The following is a 27,754-nucleotide window of genomic DNA, read 5'->3' on the forward strand; positions in this document are numbered from 1 at the left end:
AAGAAAGAAAAAAAAAAAAGAAGAAAAGGAGACGAAAAAACACAAGTCACGTTGGCATCGGGGGATGGTATTCTCGAAGAGAAACAGAGAAAGAAAGAGAGAAAAATTTAGAGCGAGGAAGAGGAATTTGCGAGTGGACGTAGGGTCGTAACGAGAGAGGAAATCTCGCGGCGCGCGATGGAAAGGAGGGCAGAGGAGCGAAAAAAGAGGGGGGAGGTTGGAAAGGGTGAAAAAAGCGTAAGGGAATAGGATCAACAAACAGATTAATCTGTGTTACGTTCTGGACGCGGGCCGTGGCCGGGTCACGGTAGAAAAAGAGGGTGGAAACGAGCCTCGGTGGAAAAACGAGGAAAACCTGGTGTTGGACGTTGGCGAAATAGGAGTGGCCGCGCAGGGTGGAAGGGCGAGGGAATTTAATTCTCTAGAGCTCGTTTATCAAAACAGAAAACGCGGAATATTCTCGTCAACGGGGCGACGAGCTCTCTCTCTCTCTCTCTCTTTCTCTCTGTCGCGCGACCGACTCGCGTCAACGTCCAGATATTTTGAAAATTCGTCATCGGCAACCCGCCGCGAACGTCAAACAACAGGGTGACCTCGCGCGTCCGTGTTTCCTACAGAATGATTCACAATGATCGGGGGAGATCGAGGGTAGTGGTGAATTCTATTCAGATACGGGACTACAGAATTCGCTCTCCACCGATTTAATTAGTGTATGATTAAGCTATTTTCCTCGATTCAACCCTCACCTACGCCCCTGCTGCCCGATTTTGTAAATACCTCCTATCCATCCATTCCATCCCGTTGAATCAATCAACGTGTGTTTACAGATTCGTTGGAATTTACAGTACGCGCCAATGTTTTGATGATAGGATACGTGTTCCAGATAGATAGATAGGTGTCCCGAGAATTTTTCCATTTTTTTTTTTTTTTGCTTCGTTATTCAGAATACGAGACGAAAGGAAGCGAAAGAACACGGATAAAACATGAATTTCAAAGAGACAGAGCCGCAAATAACAAAATCGTTGAATACCGTGTATCGTACCGTCGAACTTAAATAATAAGACGCCTAATCCAAGTATTCGTTCGTTGAAGAAACGACTCGTTCGAATCGCATAATTAGGACGCGTAAACGCAAACGAGGCTGCCTCCGCAACGAAGGAAACTAAATAAATAGAAAGTAGTTCTCTGCCGGACGGGGAGAGCCGAGGTGAAAAAAGCTGTAGTAGAACGTAGTCGGTGCGAGTTGCGGCAAGATAGGGAAGAAGGGGAAGGGAGCACGTATAGGCTGTTTTCGCGCTAACCTAATTTGGCCCTCATCGAGGATACAAACCCGTTTAAGCCGGCCACCCTCTTGTGCCTCGCAGGGGGTGGTGACTCCATTTCCAGGCTCGCCGCCTCTGCGACCGGCAGTGAATTATCGCGTACTACAAACCCGGCCATCTCTCCCCACACTGTCCCTATGCGACTCCCCTCCCCTCCCGTCTTTTCCCCCTCACCCTTCCGTCCCACGTTTCCGTATTTCGTATCGAGAGAAATCTTTCGCCGTTTTCATCGCGCGATCTCGGTGTTTCGCCGATGGGATAGAATCCCGGAACACCTGCATCGTGTCCCATTGTCGAGTCGAGAAGGTTAAACGGGCAACCAGAGGATAAAAGCGAACGCGAACGTTTCGGTGATCGGATCGAAATCGAGACGAAACGAAAGGCGGTAAGAGGATCGAGATCTATATGGGAGAGAGGGGAGGGGAGGCAACGAGGAAACGCTCTAACGAAGAGGAAGCGCGACACGAATTCTGCGTGCAACAAGTATTCGTATTATTCCGGCGTCGAGAGTGGATATTCCATCGGCGATGATTCGCTCTCTGCGAGCTTCTCGAAAGGGTTGATCGAACGAGGCGGCCGGGATACGGTGTTTCGCTCCTCCTCGATTCGAGCGAAGCAGCGAGAGACAGAGAGAGAGAGACTATAAAACGACAAACGATAACGACGATAGCGGAGAGGAGAGGAAAGAAATCGGCATCGAGGATCAGCGGAGGAGGCGTTTAAGAAGGAGAAACGTAGTGCGTGTCTCCTCCTCTCGCTCCTTTCTCTCGAGCGGTTACAAAGGTTACAAAGGCTTCCGCGATCCTCGTTAACGAGGAGAGGTTGCCACGCGCGTGTTTTTGCCCCAAGCCCTTTTTCCGCATGGCGACGGCCCTCGAAACGCGGAAACGACGTCACTAACGGGACCCGTGCATCCGGACCTGAGACGCGCGTCCTCCGTCTGCGGATATTTTCTTCTCCACGCGCGTTTTTCTCCCCCTCTCGATTCCATTCGTAACACGCTTTTGTAACGCGGCTGTTTTCCGGGATTCGTCCTAGAGCTGTAACGGCTAGGACTTCTATCCTCCTCCTCCTCCCTCCGGCAGCCAAGGAACGCAATTAAAACCGTGCTCGAGCCTCGTTAACCGCGAAAAGGAGCGCGGAGGGAAGCATCGGGTCGGGACGGGGGCGAGAGAGAAGTCGGAATTGTGAAATAACAATCGTCCTCCCCCTAATCTCTCTCTTTCCTCCTCTCGTGTTTCAACGCTTAACGCGCGTCGCGACGGAGAACGCGTGGAAACGTTTGTTGTAACAAGGCGCGGGCAGGGAGAGAGTTGGAGAAACGGAAATTCGCGAGGGAGGCGAGGGAACGAAAATCCTGTGTTCAATTGTAATCAAGAGGAAACGCAGCCTGGCGTGCTTACTCGAGGAACACGCCCTTTCGGGGATTCTCTCGCGCGATATCAAAATACGCGTTCCAAAAGTGGATATTGCGAGGATAGGGTTGAACAGATTGCGCCAGAGAACCGGGTCACGTGCATTAAGAGCGGAATTTCCCTGGATGCGTTTTACGGGGAGGGGAAAATCGGTCGCGAGGCATTTCGGCTTTCTTCCGCGTAAGAAGAATGGATGATACGAGTCCGACATCCGCGGACGAAAACGTGGCGATAACTCTTGGGAGTTGTACGTCGTCGCGCTCATTCAAGATTCATGATTAAACTTTGGACGTATAACGCGTCTTCACTTTTTCGATTAAATCGCGTGCCCCGTTCTCGCGATTGGACCAACTTGATCATTGGAACAAGTTGCGACCATGTATGAGCGTACGTATTTTTTTAAAAACGACCGAAATTTCGCGACATTCGCTCGACAGTTTTTGGATGTGACTAGGATCTTTTCACAGAGATACCTTTCAATTAGGAAAATACGCGTAAAAGGATTTCCGATGATTTTAATATTTTTTAATATTTTCATCATATCCAGGATAAAACGTGAAATTAATTTGTCGGATATATCACGTTTCGAGAAAATGAATTCTTTCCTTGTTCACTAGTTCACTAACTATCCATGCATGTATATCGTAGCATGCGAATTGATCTTTCTTCTACACCGATTCCATACGATTCTTTTCAAGTTTGTCGACGATGTATCAAACAAAATCGCGCGTTTTTCCCAACAATATATTTCATCTTTCGTGATTACGATATTTAATATACGTACGAGGATTGGGTTACGTAAGAACATTCGTTCCGATCATTTAAATACGGAACGAATGTTGGTGATCCGCTTATCCGAACGAACGAAAACTCTATTTATTCGAAAACTTGAAAGCGGTGGAAATGATCGGTATAGAAACTCGTATCAGAAACGCGAGCCTGCTACTCGATTATACGAATTGTTTCTGCCTCCGCGTCAAATTTTCCTATAAATGGATTTTTACTGTACCGTGTATCGATCGGAGGTGTCCAAACACTTATGAACGGTAGTGTACATCATCCGACTGAATAGGAAACGAGCCGATAACGAGGGTGAAACGCGAAAATTTCCATTCACGGGGATAAAAAAAAAAAAAAAGAAAAAGAAAAACACCGCGATGATTACTTTTTATGACTCGTTTAAGTCGATTTATCGTTTATCGGGATCGATCGATAAAGGGTTAACAGGGGAGGAGAGGGAGGAAGGGGATGAAAATTGCCGCGATAGAAGTCGCACGCCAGTTTTCAATGATCGTTCTAATAGCTTTCATTATCGAACGTCACTTCGGCCGTCGAATTCCTTCGAGATTGATGCGCCCAACTATTTCGAAGCCGTGGAATGAAAAAAAGGAAAAAAGGAAAAAAAGGAGAAAAAGAGAGAAACGAAAAAAAAAAAAGAAAACGTGGGCGCGGCGAAGGGGAAGAGACGGGAGTCGATTAAATCGTGGAGCGGACCGTACGAAAATTTTCTGGGGTATAGGAAAAATTCGACTGACCCGATGACGTTTTTACATCGGAAATGTCAAAGATTAAATCGATTTGAAACTGTGGATTTCGCATCGCGTCGCGTACAGAAATCGCCGAGAACACTCCCTTTCTCTCTTCCTCTCCTCCCCTCCCCTCCTTTTTTTTTCTCATCCCCATTTATTTCCTTTGGTTCTATCCCCATTTTTCGCGCTGGAAAAAAAATTTTTTTTCCCCCGCCCGCCAAAAAACCAAGCTAAAAACGGACCCGCGTTAATTAGATTTCCGCGGACGCTCCTCGAAAAGTGGTGAAACGTTTCCTACGAAATTTTGATACCCAACCCTCCTCCGACCCTTCTCTGTAATTTAATACCCGATCCACGTCACTCGTATATTACGCTGGAGCGCGTACAATTTTACGCGTAATCCGAATTGGAACAGAAAGCGTGCACGTAACTTTTGGTTTTCGCGGATCTTGCTGCGAAAAACACGGTGGCTTTTAGCGGCGCGATAATACAATATATAAGTTTTTTCGCGCGTGGGAGAGGTGACCGCGATTCTTGGCGCGATTACTTTTAAGGATACCTGGTTGAGGGAGGGGCGGGGATATTTATTTCGTCGACTGCCATTCAAAAAACCGTGATTCGCGGGCACAATGGGTTTGGTCATTGGTGGTAATAAATTTTCTCTTCCTTTCTCCCCCTCCCTCGAGCGCCACGAACGCGCAGCGGAATCGACGATCTGTCGGATCGAGTGTTTTATTCGATATATTTTTATTCATAAAACACGGAAACATTGTTTGAATGAAAATTGCAACAGATACCGAAGAGCGTATTGGTACTGCGCCATGTGCGAAAACAATTTTGTCGCGGAGTATGAAAATATTTTGCTTCTCGAGAGTGGGTGGTCGCGGGCGGTCGATTGAAACGGACTAAACGTTTTACGATAAAATCGCTGCGCGGAAAAAAAGAGAAAAGAGAAAAGGAAGAGATGGAAGGAAAAAGGGGGAGAAAAAGGGGTGTCGACGGATATTATTCGTTGCAATCGTATCGCGCGGAGAGAAAAGATTAATCTACGGACGCGTTGGAAATTTGCGAGAAAATCATTACCTGTACTTTCCAGTGCCCGTGGCAAACATCCCCTTTCCGAGAGCCGTCCAAATAAAATCCGTTCGCGCGAGCGTATGTGTCGAAAAAAAACTAATCTCCGAAAAATAAATAATATCGACACGGTTCACTCGTGCACGCGATACTCGAGTCGTGAGAAACGAAAAAGCGGAAAATTCACCACCGTCGACATAATTGGAGGGGAAACGGCTGTTCGACGCGAAAACGCGGGTTGTGTGTCGACCAAATATTAAGACAGATGGCTTTTCATGAAACCGAGGGCCGAGGGTAAATCGGGGAGAATAAAGCGCGGTGAAAGCGGAGGTCGGTCGCGAGTTTCTCCCGTTTCGCTCGAGGAGATAGAAAGGGAGCGTAGAAAGTTTCGTCGCGACGAAATTCGCGAAAACGCACCCTCTACTCTCCGTGTCTCCGTTTCCGATACCCAATTACGATCCGCCAATTACGATCTCCCATCCCTCCACTGCCCACTATAGCGTCGATGAAATTTGCTTTCCGCACGAGCGATACTCGAAAACGCGAAAAACGGTTCGCGAGTCGGGGATAAAAACAACATAGATTTCCCGTGGCTCCTTGAAACCGTAATTTTTCGCTGGAGTGGCGCTCGTTCCGCTCGAGCTCGTGTTTGCCCCGTGAAACCAATGCGAGTAAGAGAGAGAGAGAGCAAGTGTGTACGAGAGAGAGAGAGAGAGGAGAGAGGAGGCAACAAGAGGAAATTTTATTCCTCGATACGCGAACCGCAGGGAAGGGGAGAGTGGGTGGGAAAAGGGCGCGATTGCGAGAGGCGATTGCACGATCGCGCCGGAACGTTAATTCGCGCAACAATTTAATTACCGATCGGTTGGATTTAAAAGTGGAGGCCAAGCTTCACCCTTTGAACGTTTCCACGCGTTTTCGACGCGTGAATTCATAATGCGGTTGCAGACGACGATATGCAAAAACGAGGCGAGCGGGTGGAAGAGATTCGTCGTCGGTTCCCTTGTTGATCACTGTACCGTTTCTATTAAATTTGCGCGTTCCTTCTTGGCGGAATTAACCAACGGAATCGGTGAAACGTCGATAGGAGCGGCCTCGATAAAAGGGAAACACGAGTAAGGATACAGGGTGTTGGGAAAAAGAGGGATTTCGAAATTTAAAGATTTATAATTATTCGCCAAGAGAAGCAAATTTCGACGATAAAATCAATTTTGACATTGAATATGAACACGAATTGATTCGGGAGCTTGAACAAATAACTCGAGGATCGTCAAGGATTATATTCGATAGATGTACAACGATCTATGACGTAACGTAAATTTTTCGGAATGGAATTTGAATTTTCCGCGATGGAAGCAAAGAAATTTCTTACTTCGTTCTTTTTAAAATAATAACTTTGCATAGATATCCTTGAGCTAAGGTATTTCCGAATCAATCCTTTATTTAAATAAAAACGAAGACACTCGTTCACGATGTTCGAAATAGTAAAAATCGATTTCACATCGAAAGGATGTGATTGTTCGCAAGACCTATCGATCATAACATTCAAGATCTTTTCTTTTTTTCAACAGCGTGTATGTACAACAAGCCACGATCGCGACGAAACAATTTTCGAGCGACGAAACATGACGCGGGTTGACCGGCTCGATTGTCAGCCACGGACAAAAATGTTGGGCACGATACGAAATAGCGGGAAGAGGATGATCACCAGTGACCCGGCCAAGTGGCCTCGGTATGCGGCCGCCAGTTTTCGTAATTGGAAAAATTTTAGATAACTCGATATCGCCGGCTTTCGATCGTGTTGACATTTAATCACGATAAAGCGCGCGCGACGCCGCACGGTTGGATCGTTTATTGCCGCGGACGCTGCGCTGAATTTAAAATTGCAAATCGTATCGAGAGCTTGTCGCGCTCTCGACGCCAATAAAACATATCCTTTTGTTAACGGCGAGTCCTAAGCGATCGAGAAGATCGACAGTTTTCACGCGTGCGAAGAGAAAAGAGAATTTTAGAGGAAAAAAAAGAGAGGGGGGAAAAAAGAAAAGTTTCGAAAAATTGAAACATCCAGATGGACGGAGAGAGGATCTAAATCTGTGTATATATCGTGTCGAGGCAACGCCAACTGGAGGCGCGGTATCTCGCATAGCGTTGCGTTTAATTCGCAACAATGGCGTCGAGTGTCGACGAAGAAGAGATATGTACGTATATGTATGTACGTGCCCGTACGTAGAAAATATAGAGGTCCCGCGGATATACAGCATCGATAGTTGCATACGGCAGTCGGGGGAAGGGGGAGAGGAGAAAAATATACTCGACCGATGCAGAGAACACGATATAGCGCATCGAGTCACCAATAACGTGCTTTTGCGATTAAAAACTGTCACGGGGTACGGGCACGATATATTGAAACTCGCGGTCCTTTCTTCTTTCGCTCCCTTTTTCACCTCCCTCCTCTTCCTTTCCTTTCCCCCCCCATTTTTTTCCCACCGATCCTCCATCCTTTTACACCATCGTCTCCATTTCATTTTATCGGGGACGGGGAGAGTGGTAGAAGAAATGTATCCTAACTGTTCGTTATTCGCGAGATTCCGTCACGAGAGGCCGTTTCAGCAGCCAAAAAATAAATTAAACCGGAAACTGGTGCGAGTTGTGTTTTTAAACCTGCGTTTCCTTAAACGAGCTGTGTTTGTACAACACCGAGGAAAATATATCCGGAATCGTCGCCTTGCTTTTGCCTGTTTCGGTACCCGATTAAAGGGTAAATTAGATAACCACCCCTGTTGCGCGAATACACAAATTTTCAAAATCGTCCCTCTCCTTACGTCCCGGTATGCCTGTCACGAATAAAACGAAAATACTGGAACGAGACGTGGGGAAGGAAAAAGCAGACTGCTTATTTTATTTTTTTTTTTTTCTTTCCTCTCCCCCATGAGCGCTTTAATTTAAAAGCACCTCCTCCCCGTGAAAGCTGTAACGTCGAAACGTTCCTCGTCAAGTTCCACCGGCCGACGCATTTGTTATCCCCCTCGAGATGTAACTTTTTTCTTTCTCTTCTCCATTTTTTTCTTCCCCCACTCTCTCTCTCTCTCTCTGTCTCCCTCCCTTCTTCCCCTCCCTCGATCGACAGGTCGAAGCGAAAACCTTGTCCTTTTAAATTATCCTCCACCGATGGATCGATGTAAATGCACTCGAGCGGACTCTTTCCAACCTTTCCGACTCCTCTCTGTTTATCCCGGAAAATCTGGGAGGAATATAGTCGGCAGGAATTTGTCCCACGATCCATCCTCGTCGATTGCCAATCACGGCGACGCGCGGACTTAATCTTATGGGAAGGGAGATACGTATGGTCCTCGTTCAGAGAACATTTAAGATACCCATTTATCTCTCTTTCTTTCTCTCTCTCTCTTTCGAATAAAGTATTCGCCAGGATTGCGATTGAGCGGGGAAGGGGAGAGGAGTTCGTAAACAACAGGTCGTTAATTCTTCCGCGCTCGGAAACATGTGTCACCGAAATCCTTTTTTCCCTTTTCCTACAAGCTTCTTTTCTATCTTCTGGTTTTTCTATCTTTTTTTTTTCTTTTCTTCCTTTTCGAGAGGAAGGGAAAGAGGGAACTTTATCCGGTATAGTTTCCATTCGGGAGGGAGAAAAAGATGGTCGCGAAAGTTCGCCTCGTGTTTCAAAAGTCGTATCTGTTTTACATTTTCGCAGAGAGATGTCCGGTCGACGAATAAATCGAGGAAATCCGGATATGTAACTCAAACTGAACGTCGGAACGTCGTTCTTCTTCACGTGTTTCTTTGCAATTTTGTTTCTTCTTGTAAATCGTCCCGGGTCTCGCGATAAAGATCCAAGAAAGATTCTGTATAAAATTATCAGTTTAATTTAACGTTAAATATATATGTATATACATATATATATATTTTTAAAAAGTGATTTTATTCCAATTTTTAAAGGGAATAATTAGAATTTTAAAAGTTGTATCAAAAAACAACGATCAAAATTAACTTTCGATCGTTGTATCGTTAACCAAAAATTTCTTTTGGTACGGAGAGAAGGATAAATCCTCCTCGTTCTTGTTGCACGAAACAGTTCAAAATCCTTATAAAATCGCTACCTAACTTACACCTAACTAACTAACGTAAATTTCCCTATATATATATATATTCCTCGTAATAATTCAAAGCCAATGAAAAATAGATTTTCCTCTTTCTTGCGTGATCCTCTTCCAAGTTGCTCTTTCCCGTGGAATTAGCCTCTATGTATATACACAAACTCGTAAAGGGAACGTTCATCGAGATACTCGTGAAATATTTCAGGATATAAGTATATGGTAGCGAGATAATGGCCTCGTTACCGCGACAAATACGGATAATTAATTATCCTCGGTGTTGACTCGAACATCTTTCGAAAAGGGTGGCAGGTTCGTTATCCGAGGACACGTTCGACGATATTTCAAGAATGGAATAATTCTTCTTTTCGTTCTCCACTTTAAAAAGAAAGCTCGGTAAAAAGGAAGATGCTCGGATCGATCGGATGGAGGAGGATGATATCTCGTTGTACAAGGGCAATAAGTAGCGTTGGTGGGAATTTGTAATCTCTGAACGCGATCGTTGGTCGGAAACAAATTACGAACGGAATCGTGAATGTCGAAAAGGTCAGCTCTTTAGCCGATCGGACACGAGAGAAGCGGGCGTAATTGCTTCGTAATCCGCGGGCACAATCGAACATCGAATCGGGGCGAGAGTCGGTTGGCGTGAAATTGCTCGCATTGCAAGCATTACGTGGTTCATTCCTAGACAAGGTTCCATCCAGCTTTTTGCCCGTCTCGATCGATGCCGCGAACCATCGTCGATAAGATTAACCGCGAAACTTTTTCAACCTCCGAAAATCTTTCGAAATTAATAGAACGATTTGCCACCGAGGGGGACGATCGATCGTTTCACCCCCCGCGATTTATCCCTCCAGCTGAGTCGCTCGTAACTTGGCGTACCGAAACTCGAAGCTCTGTTCCGTGAAATAAAAAAGGGAGAACGACGATTTAACCGGTTGACGCGCTAGTTTTGTTTTGCGGCTTGGCCTCAAAAATTTCATTTCTCTTCTTTTTAATTCTCTTCCTTCTTTCCTTGTTACAAAGAAATTAAAGGAGAAAGTAGTGGTACTCGTAAAGGGGATGATTCGTTTTCGACAACTCTCGCGTTATTTGAGTTCTTTTTCTATTCTAATCTCGAATGTTTTAATTTTTTCGTGTTTTCGTGCGTATTTCTCATTATTGTCGAATCATATAAGTTTTTCTATTCGAGCTACGATCAGAAAAAAATAATACACCGATGATACACCGTAAGAAAGTAACAGGAAAACCACCAAGTTAGAACATTCCGATGCGATTCTGTGTGATACAACGGTGATTTTCCCGTAATAAAATTGATGCTTTTACTTCCCTAATTTTATTCCAATAAAATTGCGTGCAACGTAAATTGAAAATATACACGTATATACATATATATATATATGATATCGTTATAGACGCGATTTGCCAGCGTATCAATGCGAATCTGACAACGCAATAACCGACATTTGCGTCAATGAACGTTAAAGAACGTTGTCGTTTATCGTTACAAACCGAGCCTCGAGCGAAATACGAAACAGCGGAATGAAACGGATAGTGACGAGAGAGAAGCGTAACTAACGACAGAGATGACTCGTTATGCTTGGCCCACAAACTTGATTAATACGTGCAGTCGAATGATTCTGGCAACGACCTATCACGCGCCACCTGACCGGTTTAGCTTTCCATGGAAAACCAGATGAGAGATTAATAATTGGACGATTCTGAAGCCAATCAGCGCGAGCCAGCGAGACGGAAAACCGTAATGCGGGTGTGCATCGAAAGCGGCTTTTGAAAGGGGACAGGATGAAGGGAGAGAAACAGCTCGGCCCTCTCTACCAACAATAGATAGAGGATTTTATCGCGCGATGCTCGCGACAATGTATTGATTTACTCGCTCGTGAACAAGTCTCGTAAATTTTTCGATTCGTACGCCGCCTTGAAAACACCTCGCTCGTTTAACTTTTTCCAGCTTCGAGATCTTTCCCCACCGAATCGCTTTCTTCTGCGTGGTATTTTTCTCATCGTCGCGTCTATCGTTTACTATTAACCTGGAAAATTTAATGTAAAAAGTATAATAAATAGTTTCCGAAAATCTTATAATCTCACTTTTCGAACCAAATTCATAAATAATTCCGTTCGATCAAGAAGAAATTCAATTAGCATTCGATTCGATCAATTTCGATTTCTCGCGAAAAATTTATCACGGATTTGCGTTTGATAAATAGGTTAAAAGATACGGGCAATTAAATTTCGTTCGTTGCCAATGTCACGTTTATAAATACGTCCAATTACAAAAAACTCGATTACAAATACCACGGAAAACCTACCTACCGTATACCGATGTAATGTATATTAGAGAGAAATAGGTTAAAAAATATTCACTGTCCAAACGATCGAATTTCGACGCGATTAATTCGTCCTATCCAATTTCATGTGGGAATAATATTTACCGTCCCTCTAAATTTATAATATATAATTAAATTTATAATTACGAAAAAATAAAAAATTACAAATTCTCTGCAAAAAAAATACACCATCTATACACATCCAAATAAATTTGAAAATAGAAAGAGGAAGAGATGAGAGTGGAAAAAATACGTAAAAAAATATTAACTCATCGAAACGCTTGTACCGTTCATTTCGACATCATTAATTCATTTTACGCGATTTTCATCGGGATATATTTACCATCCCTTCTCCTCCGATAGAAATCCGACTCGCGGGGACGAGTCAAGTGGGGCGTGAAGCGGGGGAGCCTCGAATTTATCCTTTCGCCCGACCTGTTGCGAAACTCTTTAACTTCTACCCGTAACCGCCATCCCTGATCGACGATTGCTTCGCTCCTCTCTCCACCCCTCCATCTTCGCCTATCCACCCGCTGATCGGAGATTCCACGGCCATAGTTACGAGGACGATGAATTTTAGATTTTATTTCACCCACTCTTCCTCCCCCTCGCTCCCCTGCCCTCGATCGATCCACCAGCCCGAATATTCCGCTAAAATATTCCCTCCAAGTATTCTCGATATCCCGCGATATTAATTCATAAGCCGTTCGCGCGGGATAACTAGCCGGAACTCGAGGAAATTCCGCTTTATCTCTGCCACTCGTTGAAAATAAGTCGAGCAGTTGGGGCCTGGGGAATGCATAATTCCCGGCCCGAAGCTACGTTGTAACTTGGGGCAAGGTCTTTGTCTCGGCCGTGAATCACAACGACCGGTTATAAATTATTTTCCGCCGTTCCCCTCATCGACCCCTTGCTCTAACCAACCAACTTGCGCCTGTTTGTTCGCGCCCCCTGAATCGCATTTGGGGACAGTTTCAATATCCCCGCGCGGGTGCGAAATCGGGCGTGCATGCGGACGGTGTGTGTCGGGTTACACGTACACGTCGGGGTAAGGCAACGTTCATTTTCGCGGTCGTAAAATAGCAGCGGTGGAACGGGATCCGTAGGATGGCGGTTTGTTAATTTTGCAAAGTTATTTTCGCGTAACGGTGGGCGTGTGAGCGCGCGCACAAAAAGCGCGCTTTATTAATCATTCCCATCCCGGTGAAAAATTGAATTTTTAACGGCGCAATCCAACGAGAACGATGCGGCAACGCGAGCCCGCGTAAAACTTTCACGTCGCCCACGTTGAAAACGAAAACGTGAAATGGACGGGAAGGACGGGAGGGTGGACATTAGGCGGGTTCGGAAAAAATTTCCCACGCGGGATTAGCCCGTGGAAAAAGTATGAATAACAAAACGACAAAGCGACGTTTTTTCTTCCCCTTTTTTTGACTTTTTTCTCGATACTTGGCCCGTCTCGAGATTCGTCTCGACAATCCGATCGTTTAACCATGTTGTCGTTCATCGAGATCGAGATCCGGCTCGAACAAATAACGCCCAATAATACCAATTCTATTAATCAAAGAAAGCTTGGCTGTCGTGTAAATTAAGGACGGAGCCTCGTTTACAACGGGGGAACGCGATTATCCCCGTTGATAGAATTTATCGGGATAGCTGAGAGATGAAAATCGAGGGGTCCGTAGCCGGATCGAGCGGGTTAAACGAATTTATCGAAGTTGCGAATTAAATAACAACTTTAACGAGCACCTGCCTGCTTTAATGCCCGGATAAACCGACGCTTATACGTTTCTCTCTGTTATTTTCCCCATCGGCTCGAAACAAAACTTTTCTCTCCATCCCTCGTCCACTCCCCCCTCCTTCCCCGATACGAGAATTTCTTTCATAACGCGTTATTCAACTATATATAGTTGAATTGTAGTTAGGGTAGCACCGATTCAGATTCAGAAATAGTTATTGCTTGCTTTTCCACGCGTTCTTCGGTTTATTAATTGTGCTATTTCTTTCTTTCTTTTTTTTTTTTGTTCAGTTTCTTCACAAAGGAAGAATTTCAATTCACTGACCATATTATGTATGATTTCTTCGAAAGAAAGAAAGTTTTTTCTTCTTCTTCTTCTCTTTTTGATCCATCAATATTATATCAATCCCACTTTTTTCACGATGAAAAAAATTTTCCGCCATAATATTTTTTTCCACGCTAAAGTAAGTTTTAGTAATTCAATCGTTATATTTCTCTCCTCCTTCTCGAAGAAATTTTAATTCGTTAACCGCGCTCCACTTTTTCGTTATTCCTCTTCTTGGAAGAAATTTCGGCAAAAAAAAGCACTCGCGTCGAAGCGTTAATGACTGTTCTTTTGTTCGCAGTGTGCCGTGGTATTCAACAATTCGAGGAGACACCCCAATACACCGAGGTGAATCCCGGACAAGACGCGAAGTTGATATGCCGCGTGCTCGGGAAGAGGGGGCAGTGTATCTGGCAGAAGGATCAGAAAGTAAGTTGCACGTTAAAATGATTTATCTACGGGTCCTGGTGAATATATAGTACGCACCGATCGATGAGGTGTCTATCCATCCAACCCGGTTGCCCGGGCTTTCAATTCCATAGCCGCTGGATTTGATTTCCACCGAATTCACTTTTGAAATAAAATGGACCGTTCTAAGCTGTACGTACGTATGACTCGTTCTTTCACTTTCGGGTTTCGAAACGAGCGTGGAGAAAAAGAAAAGCACGCGAAAAGAAAAAGGAATGAGCGAAATGAAGAGGAACAGAGAGGGGCGGGGGGAGGATAAAACGAGAAAGATAAAAACATGGGGAGAGTAATCGATTAAAAATCGAAATAATTCAAAAAATAAAAGATTATTAAAAGAAGATCGAAGAAGAAAAGAAAAACAGATAAACGAACGAAATTTCCATTCCCGCGTTCTAACGATAAAGTTACGGAAAATATACGTATGCGCGGTTCAAGTGGGTAGAAGTTGAAAAATCACGTACCTCTGTTATCTCCGGCCGAGAGTGTAGCCGAGAGATGGAGGAGAAAGGACCACCCACCTTCGTCTTGGCGCTGGCTCGTCTATCGCGATTCCGGCTAGTTCATTGTTACCAGGACTGTAACCTTCTGGCAGCCAACTTTTCTCCGTTTGCCTCGGTGCCAGTAAACTTCGACCGAGATAAGTTTCTGACCGAAAGTGGACGTTACGTGTCTGCCGACAATAAATACTTGTTCGTCGTTCGCTGCGAGACCGTCGAACGCTCCAACTTAAGTAAAATATTACGACGCAACGCGTCGCCCGACTGTATTTATTGATCTAGCGAGGTATAGATGAAACTGTAAACAGAGAACAGAGAATAACTCGAGGAAACCGGTTTGCGTCCTCTCGATAAACATGGAAGGGAACGTTAGATCGATAACGACTCGTTCGACCGAGCGCCAACGAATTTCGAATCTATGAATTTGTAACTACGGAATACGGATGGAAAAATGGTGAAAAAATAAACGCGACAATATGGTCGAGTGCATTATCGAAGCGTGGATTATTGGTTTGCGATATTGGCCAGTATAGTATTTCATGAATATTATCTTTTAAATTAACAAATACACAGGAGACGGAAGTAACGAATCGCGATCGGGAATCGGTGTAAATCAATTTCGATCGGGGCTCAACCCGTTCCCTGTCCTGATAAAAAATTGAAAATCAGGACGAAAATGTTATTTTCATTATGCACCATTGGCAACCCTCGTAATGGACCATAAAAATTTCCAGCGGTTGAATTTCGCGTGTGATAACCCTGTATCGATACGCCCATTTCGATATGAATATTCAACGCATGCAAACTACGATCAAACATACTCGTACCGAGATAAACGCCCGCGCCACAAATTACGGATCGTCAAATGGTTTTGCGGCCTTTCACTTTTTTTTTTTTCTTTCCAAATTCGTTTATTTTTCGTACAAACTTCTTACATCTCGCGTGGAATATCGCGCGTATAAATTACGCAATTTTACTCCAGATCCTCCGTTCTAACTTTTCAACTTTTCAAATTAATTTATTTTTCCGACATCCCTCTTACGTGCCTCTTACATCCCTCTTACATCCCTCTTACATCCCTCTTAGAACGTCCCTCGCGGAATATTGGGAGCATTATGTGTTTCAATTCTTTATATGTCTTTCAATATTTACAAATTTTATTTTTAATCATTCCTCGTGAAATCTTTAAACGGTTTGACCGCTCTTTTCCTCATTTTTCTCATTTTTCGTCTATTCTTCTGGACACGGTTCTTAATAGGTATCTCGTAAAATATACGGCGTGCGTTATCGCATAAATCGTCGAATGAATGTGTCTACGGTTAAAGAAAGTACTGTCGTAATGCAGGCATTCAGCGCGGGCTATCCGTTTAAAAAAATTTTTTTAATTAAATTCAAGCCGTCCTTTCACCCGCGTATACATTTTTTTCTTTTTTTTTTGCGTAAGCGCGCAAGCAAGTGCACGCTCGCGAACCACCTCATTTACTTACAATTACTTACTTAGAGTAAGTCCGCGGGGAGCCGGCAGTTGTTGCCACGGAGATATTCACTAACCGCATTCGTATTTTTTCTCGAAATCCGACGAATTTGAAAAGAATATTGCTCGGTCGAGCAACTCATCCTCGTAAATCGTACGATATTTCGATCGAATGGAAAATACAAATCCCAAATCTCGTATCAATCTTCAAATATCGATAAGAAAATATAGATTTTATTTCAATATTAAGTATAATTTCCCTCCAATTGTCGTCAAAACAACGAATCTATTTTTCTCGGCTAAACTTGGCTATCTTCTAGAATGCGACGACCACGCGATTCGCGTCTTTTATCGACAACTATTTTCCACGAGTTTCCATCACTGACTCGTACACTTTGTTTCCGCGAAAAAGGGCGGATCGTTTGTATCTATACAACGTCTAATGTATACAGGGATTCGAGAGGAACAGTGACGTCCGTGAGGGATACGCGGGAGAAGCGCGTAACTTTTCTTATCGACCATGCCAACCACGTATCTGGAAGACGTGGATGTATATTTATCCGTCTGGCGCGCGATTGAAGATCAGATGGTCTGGAAGAAAGTGGGACCGTTGCGAAATTCTCGACGATCGATGGGAAGAAACGGCAAAGGAAGAGAAAAGACGAGGAACGACGGTCGATCGAGCGGTTCGAGAGTTGGTGGAAAGTTTCAGGATACGAATCGGTGAAAAAGGGGGGTTGAAAGTTGGCCGCGCGGTACCACGTTTAACAAAACACGCGATTCCCTCGAAACAGATTTGCATCGTTCTTTGCGATGTCCTCCCGCAACTTCAACGGCCTCGTCTCGCTTCTGTGCGACATCGCGACACGCGAAACAAACAGTTGATTAAATGCAATTTCATAAGTGGAACGCGTGTACGCGCACATACATCTCTCTCTCTCTTTCTCTCTCTGCAGAAATTTAGACGAGAATTCATTTTCGTTCCACACTTGAAAGCGTAGCGCATTATCGCTTGCCAACGCGTAAAACCAAGAAATGAAATTTCCTTGAAAATATTTATATAAAAAGCTGACTCGTCGATCTTTTGAGACTTTCCGTTTCTTCCTGCGAAACTTCCTCCAAGGAAAAAAGGGAGGAACGAGGAGGAGGACATCGTCTGACGATCCGGAGAGAAAAACGGGAACATTGTCGCGAGCCCCGGTAGCGAAGAAAAGATTTCCAAGAAGACTCCGAGATATCCGACGTCGAACAATGATCGCCCGTCCAACCCGTCGGTGACACGCGGCTTCATTATCGTCGTTATCGTTAATCCCGACGAAACTTTTTATTCCATCGTGCAACCGCCTCCTAGTCGGCCCAACCTTCCTCTCTCTTCATCCTTCTTCCCCCCAGACTGTCCTCCGTCCACTTTCTTCCACTATTCTCCTCTCCCGTAATCGTCTTTTCCTTGTAATTAAGTCCTTCAAGGTTCTCCGCGCGTTATGAGGACGATGAAAAGAACCTTACTCGATGGTTGCCAACAATCGAGGATAAATGTCTTCACGTTAGCTTCTTCAAAGCTCAACTTACCGTACGCGATACGGTATTTCGATGCGTTTGATTTCCTCTCCCTTCCTTCCTCTTTTTTTTTTTTTTTTTTCATTTTTCACATCGTCAAAGCTATCTCGACGTTACCGCAAAATTATCGAGTGGCGTCGATCCGGCCACGCTTTTTCACCCCCCTCCACGAATCCACTTAACGCTTTGACGATCGTTTCGCAATCATCGAGAACTTTGGATTTGATCGGAGAGTCGATTAACGTTTCCAGTCAACAAGCGGTGGTGGGAGTTTTCAGTTTTCATTAAAATTTTCGAACGGAAATCAAGCGTTCGCTTCGGAAAGTTGAAACGCAACAACGAAGAGGTAGAGGGATGGGGGGAAGAAAGAAGGGAGGAGAGCAAAGAGTTTTCGCTACGAAATACGAGCGAAATCGTTGAACGCGACAAAAGGTAACAAAGAAACGAATCCGGTCCCGCGAATTAAAATATAAATATGTTACAATCGCAAAAGCTGCGGTATTTCTCCCTTCTCGCATTGTCGACACCGGGTCAAGAGCCGCGATTTTTCTGGCGTTCGCGCCACCAAATTACCGCTTTCCGGGTCACGAGGAAAATACTTGGCTTCGCGTTCTAAAATTTGGAAGAGACGCGATTTAACCCCTCCCTAATCTTTCCTTCCTTCCGTTTCCTTTTCCTCTCTCCCTCTCTCTCTCCCTCTCTCTCTTCTTCCCCCCGCCCCCATCTATCTCGCCCGTTTTCCGTTCAACGCGATAAATTTTTCTTCACTTGTGCTTGTTCCGGAATAAACAAACGCGTTAACGTGCCCCGTGAAAAGCTCTGCTAAAGAAAAAAAAATGATTTCTATGATGTCTCTCTCTCTCTCTCTCTCTCTCTCTCTCTCGGAAGATTTAACGCCACGAAGATTTTATTATGGCAATTGCGAGGCTAAACGTAGCGTTCACCCTTGTTTCCTGCAAATTTCTTGCGCCACTTGCTATCCCACCTCCGCGTCCGACTCGCGTCCACCGGTTTCCGTTCCACTTCGACTTCCTTCCACCACCACTCCCTCCTCCTCCTCCTCCTCCTCGTCTTTTCTACCCTTGAGGCAAGTGGATGCGCGTCGTGAACGCGCGTTGCTTATGCAACACGAAAAACTTGCTTCGCTGTCGTTCATCATGATAGAGAGAGAAGGAGGAAGAGAGAGGGGGGAGAAAGAGGGAGAGAGAGAGAAAGTAACTCGATGTAGAGGGGAGATAGGGGTTGGTTGTCGTCGAGTATGCCGCGTACGTACCTCTAAATTGGAGTCGTTACAACGCCTCGACTGAAAAAAGCTGAGCAACCAAGGGGTGAAAAGCCGACAGGGTGAGAGGAGGATGGAGAATAGTCGGAGAAACGGACGGAAAGGCGACGAAAAGTCGACGCGAGCCCTTGAGACGCGGGCGTATCTTTTGACCGAGCTTCTCAAGAAGAGAGCTTTCACACAATTTCTTCTTACACGCGTATTTTCAACCTGCCCCGCCATTTTTTTTCATCCTCCTTCCCTCGTCCGTGTCGGTGAACAAGCACAAACGAATCCTGCGCCCAGGGATCCAGGCTGTGTATAATCGGGGAATTCGTTTTGCCAAGTCATTTTCTTGCGACAAAAACTCGTAAATCCGAATAATTAAACGGAATAAATGGAACGTCGAATGGAAAGTCGTGGAATGATGGAAGAATCCTTTGGACTTTGCGACGATTATATCCGACGATTGTTCATGCGTCAGAGTATCGTTTCTTCGATAAAAAAAAAATGGCCTTTTGACGCAAAAAAGGAACCGCGTTTCCTCCTCCATTCTCGTTTCTCCTTTTTATCCCTTCTGCCAATTAAGGAGGTTAACACGCGTTCACCGACCGTGTCTCGCGCGGAACATGTATGTACAAAGCTTCTATTGGGGTGGTATAGGATTGCGAGGTACACGCTATTAAGAATGAAAGAAGCCGGGGGATGAAACAGTTCCGAGAGAAGCTGTCAAAGTAAATTATTTTCCCGACAAAAGTTGAAACGTTTAATCCTCTTTGAAGAAGACACGGCATTTGAAAACGGCACTTGCACAAAGGTATTTTGACGAACTCAAACCCGGTGCACGTAGTTGCATATTATCGATGCCGGTTGCTGGTGGACACGAGAAACAGTTGAAAACAGTCGCGCACGTGTATCGCGCACTCTCGTGTTTTCTTCGATCCTAATCTCATTAACCCCGGATTATCAATGATCGGGAATTAATATTCAAATTAATGCTGGAAAATTGACAGCGCGGTGCCGCGAGGCCGCAAATTCGGTCGAAATCTGGATGAAAATCGATCGATTCAGCGGACGGGGAGAGATCGCGCGTGTAATCAAAAGCCGCGGCTAAACCGAGTTTGGCGTTACCCTTTCGCTACGATATAACGGAAAATGATTATGAAAACGTATTTATACGCCGGGGGATATTCTTGAAATGGGTGGGGGAGCATCGACGAGCGGAGGGAGCGTATATCTCTTGACGACATTTCCTCTAATCCAGATGTCATTAAAGCGGATTACTCCGGCGAATTAATATGCAAATTAATGCACGCTTTTATATAACCGACCGGATATACGTATTGGTACCGCGGTCACCGGCATCCCGCACCATCGTTGCCTCGATTTCCTGCCTCCTCCTCCCTCTCCCCCCTTCCCTCCCACTCTCACGCGGAATAAACTTACTCGTGTTGCATCTCGCGTTATATGTGTGTGTTTATATTTATATATATATATGCATGGACAGAACGAAACACGCACACGCGTGGAGGGACACGTACGACGGCAAGGGCTGAGTCTCTTGAAACGCATTTAACCGCGGGCGACGCGACCGTCCGTAGACCACAATCCCGCCAACACCACGCGGAAAGATTAAATGATAAATTTCCAAAGCAAGCGGCGACCACTCGACCGCCACTTATCCATCCACTTTGTACGCGACTCCCTTCTGTTTACCCCCTCGAGGCATCGTGAAAACCGGCCACTCTCCGCTCTCTTTCACCGCTCCGCCTCGTTATTTGGATACAAAGCCCGAGCACGTTTGTCTCGTGCAACCTCTTCCTCATACATCCGCCGGCGAATGTATAATTAATTCGCGTAATTAGCTAAAAACGATCGAGACCGAGGACCAAGGATTGAGTCGACGAAGGCGCAGCGTCAAACGGATCTCGTGTATGCCGTAGCGTACGCTCGATACAACGCGTCGTGTATAACTTTCCAACTTTTCCTTTTTCGGTTCTATCGATACCTTTTTCGGTCGGAATCGAGAGACTCGCCTTTCAAACGTTTCTGAAAGGGGCAATCGCGAATCGATCGGGAAGACAGGACGCTTTCTGAGGGAATTATCGATTCTAAATATCAAAAAACTCCCTCGAATCGGAAGCAAACATATTTTTCCCACCCTCGTTCAATCGCGAATCCATCTTCGTTCATCGATCGACGACAACTTCGAAGACAAGAGCGCGGATATTCCTCCGCGAATCGTACAAGATTTGCTCACCACCGTCATGACTGCGCTATTTTTCATCGAGAAATCGCGAAAAATTTCACTTGAAATATCGGCTTCCTATTATACGCGCACCACCACGCTCGACCCACATTCGAATCACGCGCACGATCCCAAGAATTTTTTTCTTTTCCACAAGTTTTCGAAAGAAGCTTTTTGCCGCTGCGGATTCGAGAGGATACGTTAATTAAAGGGAAAAAACAGGAATTGTAGAATGCGCGTGAATTTTTCTTCTTGCCTTCTTTTTTTAAGAAACGATGGAAAGGAAGGATGGAGGGATAGAAGAGAAACGCAGCGTACCGCGGAAATTGAAATGATTTTAACCGCCTCTTCCACGGAATTACATTTACTCGTGACCGAGTCTACGATATCTCGATATTTCTTGCGAGGTGAACTCGCAACTTTTAAAAAAAAGAAAAAACCACCTCGATGATATTGATCTCATTTCGATCCCACGAAGTTGATAACATTTTGCCGTGATTCCATTATATCCAAATCAAAGATCTTTTAAACATTTCTTATATATGTTTTTCCCCTCCACCCGTAAACCGACGAATCGAATCTCTTCAATTTATTAACGGTTCATTCGCAAATTTCGTCGACGACAAGAGAGACGAAACAAAGTGCGAACAAATTGTGCGAGTATGCGTATAAATTTTTACGTCCAGTGTTTATATCGTTCGGATAAGCAGATCGTGACTCGAACATCCGACGAACATGACGGAAATCCGATAGATAGATGCAACGACAACAAGTTAATTCCCGATTATTCGGTTCGACAGATTCCAAGTCTAAATCCGTGCATCGATGGACGAAGCGTTACTTATTTAAGATCCCTGCCATCCTCTCCGTTTAATTCATTTCCCTCGATGAAAGTTGCCTCGAACGAAAGTGCAACGAACTTGAAAATAATCCGAAAGAGCGGAAAATTGAAACGGCAATGGCAATAAAATTTCGCTTTCAACAAGTAGCCGCGGGGAGGAAAAAGCAGATCGAAGCGGATAAATCCGTGAAACGTTCATCTTTAGAAACGCTTTAAACGGATAGCGAGCGAAAAGATTGGCGAAAAGGGTAAATCTCCGTCGACTTTTCAGGGACAAACTATGCAAATGGCGTTCAGAAACAGGATTTTCCATCGCAGGAAGCACACGTTTCGTTTTACCAATGTTGGCCAACAAGCTATTGTTATCTTTTGCTCGCGGTAGGTGATTTCTGAAACGAGATCGCCCCCGAAAACCACGAGATTTATGTTCTTCGTGGTTACTCGTTACTTCCTGTTCCCCTCTCTTTCTTTCTCGCGCGCGCTCGCCCGCATCATCCTCCAATTCGCCACCCTATTCTTCTTTCCTCGTCCTTTCTTCCTCCAAAGTGAATATTTATGAAAGATGTAAATAGACGAGGGGAATAATTTTCTCTTGAGATCCGAGCCACTCTTGTTTACAACGCTCCCTTCTTCCCCTGGGTACGTTTCCTCGTTCGTTCTTATTCGTGTAACGGATATTATCGCATTGTTTCCACTTCCACTTCTGTCATCGAGATAGGATTGACGATTATATCGGCGCGAGCAAAACTTGATTCGATCGATTAGAATCTCGAAGGAAAAATGGCGAGAAATACGTGGATCAATTGCTCGATTCGTTCGAAGCAAGGAAATTAATACGGAGAAGTGGGAAAATATATCGATCGATCGATCGAAAATCTAATCCGTCCGTAATCTTCTTATTTTCGAATAATGGGACAAAGTAAAATTCTATTCTGTGGAACGATAACATCGGGATAATTCGGGGGAAAGGAGGGAAAGGATTTCCCGTTTAGAGAAGGTAACGCAACGTCGAAATTAGAGAGGAGGAAGAAACGGGGGACACGTTAGCGTGCTTTACGAGATGCACTTTTACATCGGGCCGACAGATGCGGGAAAGGGAGCAACTGGCAAGTTTCACGATGCGATTCCTGAGGAAATGTCGAATTCTTCGAAGGCACGAAATCACTTTAGCGAAATAGGTGTACGGAATCGTCTTCGCCGGATTACCAGAAAGCTCTTTCCTCCGCCTCCTCTTTTACCGCCGCCTAGCCCACCCTGCGGGCGCCGCTCCCTCTCGCTTCTTCTTCGAAACCGCCTTTTACCATCACCAGAAGAACATTCCAAAGAGGGAGGGAGGGAGGGAGGAACCCTCTGCCGCTCTCCTTTTACGCCCGCTCGACTCGCCGCAACTCCGCTCGGCCGTGAACCAACCCTTCCACCGTCCTGCTCATACTTCCCAAAAGAGTCGGCGATGAATCTCAAAGTTAACAACTTTTTCGAACGAAGCGAAAGGAGCGAAAGGAGCGGATCCATCGGGCGGACAGAGGAAGAGTGCGAAAGAAGAAGGAGAGAGAAGAAGGGAGAAGCGGATAGAGGCGGCACAGCACGACGACCAGGTGGATAATGGAGCCGATTTCGGATAGAAGGCGATCCCTCTTCCGCGGAACCGGAAGGACGGAAGGTCGAAGGCGAGCGGGTTCGAGTTGGAGAGAGAAGAGAGAGTTTTCGCATCGATTCGCTTTCTCTTCGCGTCCCACGATCTATTTCGTTGCTCTCGAAGAGATTGCCATTGCGTCTGCATTACTCGAGCCCTCGCTCGTGTTATCAGGGCCTTTGGCCCAGAGGGTTATGCACCCTGGCCGTTCGCTTCGCCACGCCGCCCCGATTCGTACGTGTGCACGTGTCCGTGGGTGGATGGGTGTGGGTGGCGCGTGCGTGTGTAGGACGCGCGATTGTGTGGATAGGGAGGGAGGTGGAGGGGACGGGGAGGGGCGTGTCTGCGGGTGCATTACGCTGATTGCTGGTCGCGGCCTCTCCGGAGAACATAGAGTCACGAAGGCAGGAGGGTGGAAGGAGGAGGGTGGAAAGGTGGCGGCGTGTGCGGCCGTCACGGGTCGAACGAAGACAGAGCCGGATCCCGTGAACCGGCGAGGAGGAAGAAAAGGGAATAAAGGCCCTCTTCCACGGTTAAGTAAGTGAACGTTCGTACGTTGCGAGCGCCCGGATTTTAATCCTTTAAATGAATGACGCCGGTGACGCTCGCTCCCACTTCTCTTATCTTCCTGACTATCCGACACCGCCACGCCGAGTTTACATTCCTGTTGCGACACCGTTCCCTCCTTGTCACGAGCATCTCCACGCGCGGTTTAAAAATCGGATGTACTCTTTTCCAGCCGAGACAAGATAAGATAACGTTACGTTAATATTCGATCTAGAATAATCTCGAGGCAATTTAAATATCTCGAATTTTGGATTTTCATCGATCTCTATTTTTTTTTTTTTCATTCGTATCTCCGATCTTTTCTATTTCAATTGCAATTATTTTTCGTATTCGCTCGTATCGAATAGATATACTCTTTTATACCGATTTAAATTTTCTCCTTTTTAATAAAATGAAATTGGAATTAGCCGAGCACGATAATGATAACGATTCTTCATTTGCGAACTTTCGACATAGATAATTTTCAGAGTTGTGGCCGAATTTAATTCGTTAAAATTTATTTTCATTGATTGTATAATTCGAGTTTTAATTAAAAACACACGTACACACCTGTATCGGGTAAAGTAAAAAATACCATAGCAAAGGTGTAGAACGTGTCGACGCATAGTCTATGGGATCGTCTCCCGTAGAATGTCGTGAAAAATCGAGAAACGGGAAACGAATACGGGCAAAACGCTAATATCCGTGTAATTGCGTACGCGTCGCTTCGTCTCGCGACGGTAAACGTCAACGCGCTGGCAACTCATTATTCTTCTTGCCCCGAGGGCGACGCGCCGTCTTGTCCCATCTACGCCCGAATAATCATCACATGGGGGGATTTCCCCATTGTGTTATTGTGTCTCCCGTTCAATGATAAACCGTGCACTTTCTCGGTAACCGTCCGTCCTATTCATTATTAATACACTCCGCGATCCCGGATCCGGTCGAGAAAAATTTCGTTTCACTTTCGTTTCATTTTTAGAGAGAAAACACGTTGGCTGGAAACGTTCCGTCGAGAACGAGTTCCTCGATAGAGTACAAGTAAAAAAAAAAAAAAAAGAAGGAAAAAAAGAAAGACTATTAATATTTCGTTCATCGAAATGATGGAATTTAAATCCATATATATATAAATAATAATAATAAGCGTTATGATAATAAAGCGTTGAGATGGACGCGGTATTCTCGACGAGGACGAGAATTACTTAAACGAAAACGAAGCGACGAAAGTGAGAAGGGAAGAAGGGAGGGAGGGAGGGAGAAAGGGAAAAGAAGGAATTGCCGAGAGAAGAGCAAGCTGGCGTTAATTCGAGAAGGATTTTCATGGGGCGGCTAGTCGAGCAGGGATTACGAAAACTCGTTAACCGGCTAATAGCCTTAAATGACGAACGACGAGATTTTTCTGGGCAACAGGATAGAGGAGAAGAAGGATTGTTGGAGCGATCATCCAGTTTTCACACGGTGGAAACACGCAAGGTTGCCGCACAAGGAGCTGCGGATAAGAAGGGAAGAGGGGCCCGGTGGAAGCGGGAATGTGCGAGAACGGGCTTTTAAAATAGTATGGAGGGGGAAGACGGAATAGATTATAGGGATAGCTCCGGATAGGGAATCGATCCTTGAATTACGGGCACATTATGACTGCGAAACTTGCTAAGGCCGCACTTTCCTACCCGGCAGCGAATTAATCTAACGCGAAAGAAGAGAAGAGCCTCGAAGCCGGAAGCCGATGATTCATTTCGGATGGAACGCGCTTAGAGACCGAGATGGAGAAACGAAGGGGTTGGGAAGGAGGGAGGGAGGGGGAAGAAAGAGAGGAAGAGAGAGAGAGAGAGAGAGGTGAAAGCTGTGGCGGAGCTTGAGAGGATTCCGGTAACGAGGAACGATCGAAGTCCCTTCGTTCGTCGATTAAACGATCGCGGCAAAACGCTGACATACACCGTGGCTGCCATTGTCCATGGAATCTGTTGGTGCCACCACTCTCTGTCCTCGATTTACGCTTTGCCCTCGTTTCGCTTTCGATTCAAAAGCTCGCCTCGCGTTCGATTCACGATAATGATCCCCCTCCATCCAACGACTTACGAAACGTTGCCTCCAATGTTTCATCCTCCCGACATTATATTACCGTTGGATAGTCGAATCCCCCCTCCTCCACCCGGGATAACGACGGCCAATTGACCTGGCGACGAATCGTTTCAGCCGATCGGGATGCACTTGAAGAAATACGAGTGGGTAGGACGGCCGGACATCGGCGATTGTTCTCTGTGGGTGAGATCGGCCACTTTAGAGTTCGACGACGGTCTGTGGCAGTGCCAGGTGACAGCCAGCGACTTCACCACGCAGGACGCGCTGGCATCCGAACCGGCCAGGCTCGTTGTCAGAGGTAAGGCGTGAACCTTGAACTTGATAGCATTCTCTGCGCCGATTTTCGACGAAAAGCGTTAAACATCTCGCGCGGGATTCCCATCCGCGTGCAACCGCATTTCTATTCGAGTGTGTATTGTCCGCCGGTGGAACTAGCCTGGTCATCAAATCCACTCGCTTCGCCGCTTTTCATTGTCACAATTCCCATTGTGACGAAATTAACGCGCTACCCGCGTGTCTAGGGACGAGGTATCGCGACAAGACAATAGGGAAGTTAGGAAACTGGGCCGATGCGGGATATATATCCTCGCTGACGATCAAAACGGTATTATTTCTCGAACAGCGGTTACGACCTTATAAGAAAACTCATTTTACGGGATGCGATGTTCGCGTTATACCCGTTAAGCTCGCAGTTTAACGATTGATCCATTTTCTACTTTCGCGTTCAAATATTGGATTGCGAGCGATCGAAAATTTTTATAGATACTTCTCCAAGTCTAGACATTGGAAAAAATTGGAAAAATTATCATAAATACGCGTAATAAACACAAATGAAACATCTTTCTACGATTTTTACGCATATAAAGAGTTAACAATTTTCTCGTCAAAATCTATTCCCAATTTATTGGAGGAAAGTAGAGTCTTCTTTTCCTGGAATCATCATTTTTTTCGATTCATCCCGGTTATGTCGAGATATAAAGCGTCGCAATCTAACGCTTGATACGGCGCACGAATTACGAGAACTGATCTATATTTTTTTTTCTTCAAAGTGCTCGTTCTTCCGCGAATCGCTTCCAAGAATCGCTTGCGTCCGTCTGGAGTTCGGGATAAATCGTAAAGTGACGTAAAGCAGGAGCGAGGACACCGAATAAGAGAATAACAAAAAGGGACGAGGATGAACGATTAAAAATGATTCCTCTCTTCTTTACACGATTCCGATAGAAGAGCTTAATCGAATTTCGAGATAATTTATGGACGGATACGTTCGCTCGCTAACGTAAATTGGAAACTTTA

At 45.3% G+C, this 27,754-nt stretch overlaps 1 protein-coding gene across 3 annotated transcripts in view; it reads left to right on the forward strand.

Annotated features, from left to right (window-relative positions):
* Positions 1 to 27,754, forward strand: part of LOC107992941 (hemicentin-1-like) — a 119,106-nt gene that overhangs the window by 69,418 nt on the left and 21,934 nt on the right. For all 3 annotated transcript variants that reach the window (XM_017049066.3, XM_028664399.2, XM_062087444.1), the window contains exons 2-3: positions 14,159 to 14,286; positions 26,576 to 26,759. In XM_017049066.3, coding sequence (XP_016904555.1) covers positions 14,159 to 14,286; positions 26,576 to 26,759 — 312 coding nt within the window. The remainder of the gene's footprint in view (positions 1 to 14,158; positions 14,287 to 26,575; positions 26,760 to 27,754) is intronic.

The sequence above is a fragment of the Apis cerana genome, linkage group LG1 (genome assembly GCF_029169275.1).
Source record: "Apis cerana isolate GH-2021 linkage group LG1, AcerK_1.0, whole genome shotgun sequence".
Lineage (NCBI taxonomy): Eukaryota > Metazoa > Arthropoda > Insecta > Hymenoptera > Apidae > Apis > Apis cerana.